This window comes from Pristiophorus japonicus, chromosome 8 (assembly GCF_044704955.1).
Source record: "Pristiophorus japonicus isolate sPriJap1 chromosome 8, sPriJap1.hap1, whole genome shotgun sequence".
Taxonomy (NCBI): Eukaryota; Metazoa; Chordata; class Chondrichthyes; family Pristiophoridae; genus Pristiophorus; species Pristiophorus japonicus.
The window spans coordinates 102,418,488-102,425,132 of record NC_091984.1 but is presented as its reverse complement, the minus strand read 5'-3'; the positions used below and the strand labels follow the sequence as shown (position 1 = coordinate 102,425,132).

The 6,645-nt window shown below is 48.6% G+C and overlaps 1 protein-coding gene across 3 annotated transcripts in view; it reads left to right on the top strand.

Annotated features, from left to right (window-relative positions):
- Positions 1-392: 392 nt before the first annotated feature.
- Positions 393-6,645, top strand: part of lrp8 (low density lipoprotein receptor-related protein 8, apolipoprotein e receptor) — a 131,282-nt gene continuing 125,029 nt past the window's right edge. The window contains exons 1-2 of one of the 3 annotated variants that reach the window (XM_070887212.1): positions 393-932; positions 1,409-1,528. In XM_070887212.1, coding sequence (XP_070743313.1) covers positions 881-932; positions 1,409-1,528 — 172 coding nt within the window. In that variant the 5' untranslated portion in view covers positions 393-880. The remainder of the gene's footprint in view (positions 933-1,408; positions 1,529-6,645) is intronic. The other 2 variants (XM_070887211.1, XM_070887210.1) reach the window with 2 other exon arrangements.

Sequence of the window (6,645 nt, the reverse complement as noted above, 5' to 3'; positions counted from 1 at the left end):
AGCCGCGCCGCAATGCAGCAAAAGTCCGACCAACTCACCCATGCCAGAGTTTGAACACAGACGATCAACCAGGAAGCGTATGGCCCCAGATCGTCTCACCTTGTAAATAATTTGTATCAAAGACTTTGTGGGGGGAGGCGGGGGAGTGATGTTATATATGTAAACATTGTAACTGTGTAAGGCTTGCCAGCAGAGGGTGCAACTGTTGGAGGCTCAAGGGTCACCTGCACACCTCGTGCAAGGGAGTATAAAAGGTTGTCTGCTATGCTGCTTAGGCACTCTGGAGTTGTATTAAAGAGACTAAGGTCACATCATTTAACTCACAGTACTCAGTCTTGTGGAGTTCTTCCACACATAACAATGCTCCACTTGAGTCTTTCCTTATCTAAATCTATCAGCATAACATGTTCAGGAGGATGGCAGGCATCACATCAGAACTTGATTCAGTGATCACTCAAATTCCTCATAAGCACTCAACAGCAGGATTGGGTGCCTTTTCATTTACCAGGATTTCTGTAATTGTAGCACTTCTGTCACTGCCCTCAGAGGTCAGATCACGGGTTGAACCAGAGACTATCCTGAGCTCGGAATGGCTCTTTGCCGCTCCTGGGGTTAGCACAGCATGGAGGCATCAGTGGACATCCTCGTTCAATATTAAAGGATACGAATTCAGTGAAATATCTAGATTCGGGTTCACATAAGCGTGCTCCTGCTGAGTAATGCGGGTTGTGATGTGACTGCGCTGTACTCTACGTTCCTCGTTCCAATTCACTTACGTCAGTCGCCGCTGTTTGAAATATTCAAACCAGCTCCGCTCTTACAGACAACCGTGCTATTTAGGGAGAGAGGTTGCAGCAGCAGGATATGAGCGAGAGAGACAATGTGGATTCATTCATTCACGTTGTTATTATTGAATTTGCACATTACTGAAGGTCAGTACTTGCATTTAAAAAATATATTTATGGTTATTTTGTAATTAAGGACGGTGGTCCATTTTTTCATTGCAGTTCATTGATGTGATTGTGTTTGGAGGGCTGAAATAAAACGGCAGGCGGAAGGTTATTGGTTTTGTTCGGAATGATCAGCACTGTCTCCTGCCAACGCGCTATCAATGAATGTGTGTCCGATTGAACACTGCAACGTTTTTGCTACAATGCTTTCGAAACATTCGTTGCAGTTTCTGAATTGTAACTGCTATTTCCTGTTACAGAAATATCTCTAATTTAAATATATTGGTTAAATTGAGCTTTAATATTGGAATCTGTGGCCTAGGAACACTTCTGGCGGTTGCTGCTTTCATTAAGATTCTGGGGATATGTTGTGTATCCTGCATTACTGCAGTTGTGTTTTTCTTGTGTTTTTTTTGCAATGCTGTGTCCTGTTTAAAAAGCCTTTCCCTACCATTAAGGTATTCGGCTACACTGTGACGTGGGTCAGTTTCAATGCAGAAACGATCGGTGCGTCCCGTTGCTCTGGCGCTGCGATGGAGAGGATGATTGTGCCGACAACAGCGATGAGGAAAACTGCCGTGAGTAGCTGCAAATGATTTCAATGCCAGAGGAAATGCAACACATTAACTTGTGATCTGCAGCTAAGGACGGTTATGCTGGGACCCACCAGGTCGCTCTCTCTGTCGGGACAGTGTGCAGCACTTCCCACGACTGACGGTCGATTCCGGGTGATTGACAGCTTTGTCCGGGCTCCGCTCATCAATGAATGGGAACGTTTCGGTCCTGTATTGAGAAATGATGCGACGCACTCGTTGGTTGGCTGCAAAACAGCAGATTTGTCATGTGCCCGCACATCCACCAATGCACGACTTCAGTTTAGACACACCTTACCTTTAAGGCGCGCCCATAAGGTGCATTTCATTCATTGTTAAACAAAGTTAACAGGGAGGAGCAGGAAGGATATTATAAATTCTAGGAATGGTCCAGTACTTTTCATTAAAATATGCAACCAAAGCACAACTTCATGTTTTACATAACGTGTTTTACATCATCTGAGCAACAGGATTTAAAAAATGTTTTGTCACCTTTTGTTCAGCAATTTCTCACTCCATATTAAATATTGGAAAGACCGAAGCCATTGTCTTCAGTCCCCACCACAAACTCTGTTCCCGAGCCACCTACTCCATCCCTCTCCCTGTGTCATGAATGTACTTTTGGTTCACTAGCCACTAGATGGCGTCACTGTTGGAGGCCATTGTGCAGCCCAAGTATAAAAGGCCAGCCATTTTGTCTATTAGTCACTTTGGGCCTTAATAAAGCAGAGCCAAGGTCATACCTCTTGGAGTTAAACTGTACTCAGTCTAACAGTTATTGCAAACACAACATCCTGGCAACTGCATGAGACTGCACCGGACTGTTCGCAACCTTGATGTCATATTTGACCCTGCGATTAGTTTTTTCTAATTTGTTCATGGGATGTGGGCGTTTCTGGTAAGGCCAGCATTTATTGCTCATCCCTACTTGCCCTTGAGAAAATGGTGGTGAGCTGCTGTCTTGAACTGCTGAAGTCTGTGTGGGGAAAGGTACTCCCACAGTGCTGTTAGGAATGGAGTTCTGGGATTTTAACCCAGTGACGATGCAGGTACAGCGATATACTTCCAAGTGTGATTTGGAGGTGAATGTGGAGGCGGTGGTGTTTCCATGGTCTGCTACCCTTGACCTTCTAGGTGGTAGAGGTCGTGGGTTTGGGAGGTGCTGCTGAAGAAGCCTTGACGAGTTGCTGCAGTGTGATACGTTCACAGTAAAGGATGAAACTGTGTACAATGAGCAAATGTGACCTTAGCACCTTTTAATAAGACTCCAGAGTGCAGGTACCTCGTGCTACCTGCTTACATACCGGGCTCCCAAGGGATGCTGGGATCCCTTGGGACTCCAACAGGTAGGCCCTTTGGTGGTAGTGTAATATAGGTTACAAGGGGTTAAATACACAACATCACACCCCGTGAAGTCAATAGTGCACTTATTTACAGGGTGAGACGATCTGGGGCTTTTTGCTCCCTTGTCGATCGTCTCGGTACAAATGCGGGTGTGGGTGGGTCAGTTCTTCACTGGGCTGCTGAGCAGCCGGCCTTGCCGGGCTGCTGGGGATGGTGAGTTCAGCTTCGTGGTCAACCATGATGTCAGTTGCCACGTGTGTGTGTGTGTGTTGGAGGGTCAAAATTGGTTGTGTCTTCTTCGGGTTTGTAGCTTTTGGTGAACCGCAATTTGATTTGGTCCAAATGTTTTCTGCACGTTAGTCCATTGGCCAATTTGACCTGAAACACCCTACTCTTTGGCTATGACTGTGCCAGCAAGTCATTTGGGACCATGTCCATAATTGAGTACAAACACAGGATCATTGACCTCAATATCGCGTGACAAATTTGCGCGGTCATGGTAAACACTTTGTTGATGCCACCTGCCCTCCATGTGATCATGGAGATCAGGGTGGACAAGAGAGAGCCTTGTTTTGAGCGACCTTTTCATGAGCAGCTCGGCTGGGGGAACTCTGGTGATCCACTGGGGTCTGGTGCGGTAGCTGAACAGCACACGGGATAGTCAGGTCTGCAGGGAGCCTTCCGACACGCGTTTCAGGCTTTGCTTGATGGTCTGAACTGCCCGTTCTGCCTGGCCATTGGACGCGGGCTTGAACAGGGCAGATGTGACATGCTTGATGCCATTGCAGGTCATGAATTCCTGAATTCCGCACTAGTGAAACACGGCCCATTGTCGCTGACAAGGACATCAGGCAGGCCGTGCATGGCAAACATGGTTCGTAGGCTTTCAATAGTGCCCGTGGACGTGCTTACAGACATTATTGCACATTCAATTCATTTTGACTAAACGTCCACGACAACCAAAAACATTTTGCCCAGAAATGGGCCCGCATAGTCCACGTGGATACTCGACCATGGTTTGGAGGGCCACGACCACAAACTTAGCGGTGCCTCTCTGGGTGCATTGCTCAGCTGAGAGCAAGTGTTGCACTGGCGCATGCACGACTCTAAATCTGAGTCGATGCCGGGCCACCACACATGGGATCTGGCTATGGCTTTCATCATTACGATGCTTGGGTGGGTGCTGTGCAGTTCACAAATGAATGTATCTCTGCCTTTCTTGGGCAAGACCACGCGATTGCCCCACAACAGACAGTTCGCCTGCAGGGACATTTCGTCTTTGCGCCTGCGGAACGGCTTAATTGCCTCCTGCATCTCCACTGGGACGCTGGCCCAGCTCCAATGGAGGTCACAGTTTTTTTACCAAGGACAGTAAAGGATCTTGGCTGGTCCAGGTCCTGACCTGGCGGGCCATAATGGGGGACTTTTTGTTTTCGAATGCAACCATTACCATGAGCAAGTCCGCTGGCTGTGCCATTTCCACCCTGGTGGTGGGCAATGGCAGCCGACTGAGAGCATCGGCGCAGTTCTCTGTGCCCGGTCTATGGCGGACTACATAGTTGTATGCTGACAGCGTGAACGCCCATCTTTGGATGCGGGCAGAGGCATTGGTGTTAATCCCTTTGCTCTCCGAGAACAGCGATATGAGCAGTTTGTGGTCAGTTTCAAGCTCAAACTTGAGGCCAAATAAGTACTGGTGCATTTTTTTTACCCCGTAAACGCACGCCAGAGCCTCTTTTTTTCCAATCATGCTGTAGGCTCTTTGGCCTTGGACAAACTCCTGGACGCATTAGAGACCGGTTGCAAAATCCCCGATTCGTTAGCCTATTATAACACACACCCGACCCTGTATGACGACGCATTGCAAGCTAGCACTAAACTTTTACAAGGGTCATACAGGACAAGCAGTTTGTCTGAACACAACAGATTTCTGGCTTTCTTAAAGGCAGCCTCTTGTGAATGCCCCCATACCCAGTCGTCTCCCTTGCACAGTAGCGCATGTAGGGGTTCGAGCAGGGTGCTTAACCCTGGTAGGAAATTACCAAAATAGTTAAGGAGTCCCAGGAACGACCACAGCTCTATCACGTTCTGCAGTCTCAGCGCGTTCTTGATGGCCTCCGTCTTGGCATCGGTCGGTCTGATGCCGTCTGCTGCGATTCTTCTTCCCAAGAACTCGACCTCCTGTGCTAGGAAACCACACTTCGAGCGTTTCAACCTGAGCTCCACGCGATCCAACCGACTAAGAACCTCTTCCAGATTTTTCAAGTGCTCAATGGTAATCCAACATGTAACCAGTATGTCGTCCTGGAAAACCACGGTGCTAAGAACCGACTTTAGCAGGCTCTCCATGTTCCGTTGGAAGATTGGTGCGGCCGACCGAATCCCAAACGGGCATCTGTTATAGATGAACAGACCTTTGTGCGTGTTGATGCAGGTGAGGCCTTTCGAAGACTCCTCCAGTTCCTGCGTCATGTCGGCCGAGGTCAGGTCCAGCTTGGTGAACGTTTCCCTCCAGCCAGGGTCGCAGATAGGTCGTCTGCCTTGGGTAGCGGGTAGTGGTCCTGTAGCGAAAAACGGTTAATCGTTACTTTATAGTTCCCACAAATTCTGACTGTGCCGTCCTCTTTAAGTACCGGGACAATCGGACTGGCCCACTCGTTGAATTCCACCGGCGCGACGACGTCTTCTTGCTACAGCCTGTCCAGCTCAATTTCCACTTTCTCACCCATCATATATGGTACCGCCCATGCCTTGTGGTGGATAGGTCGCGTATAGGGAACCAAATGGATCTGCACTTTCACCTGGCTCGAACAACGATGGAAACCTGCTCAAAACCTGGGCACCTGAGGCGTCGTTGACGGACAAAAGCGCTTGGATGTGGTCCCAGTTCCAGCGGATTTTTCCCAGCCAGCTTCTGTCAAACAATGTGGGGCCATCCCCTGGCACAATCCACAGTGGGAGTTTGTGTACTGCTCCAGCATAGCAGACTTTAACTTCTGCACTGCCAATTACTGGGATTAGTTCCTTGGTGTAAGTCCTTTAGTTTGGTGTGAATGGGGCTGAGCTTGAGCCTGTGTGCCTTTTTGCCCCACAGCCTGTCGAAGGCCTTTTTACTCATTATGGACTAACTCGCACCCGTGTCCAGTTCCATAGATACTGGAATTCTGTTCAGTTCAACTTTCAACATTATTGGTGGACATTTCGTGGTGAATGTGTGTACCCCATACACTTCTGCCTCCTCGGTATGAGTCTCCAATTCAGCCTGATCCACAGTGGATTGATTTTCCTCTGCAACGTGGTGGTTTGCAGGGTTTGCAGCTCACCTGCACATTCGTTGGAGGTGTCCCATTGTTCTGCAACCGTTGCACGCATAGTGCTTAAAGCGGCATTGATGGGGCCGGTGATCACCTCCACAACGCCAACAAGGTGTTAATGCAAGGCAGTTAACGATTGATGGCGGACTCTGGGTCATCTGAGGTCGGTCGGGCAGCAGCAGCTGGTGTGTACGTTCTGTCATGTATATTCCTGCTCGAAAATGACGCTATTTTGTGCACAGTACTGGCCGAAACTTCTTTACTCTCCGAAATCTGTTTGGTGTTGTCGCTGGTGGACATAAATGCCTGGGCTATCGTTATGGCCAATGCCCAGTACAAAAAAGTCTCTTAAGCATTTGTTCTAGGAATCCCTCAAATTCGCAATGTCCTGTGAGGCGCCTCAGTTCGGCGACATAGCTCGCCACTTCCTGGCCCTCCGACCGT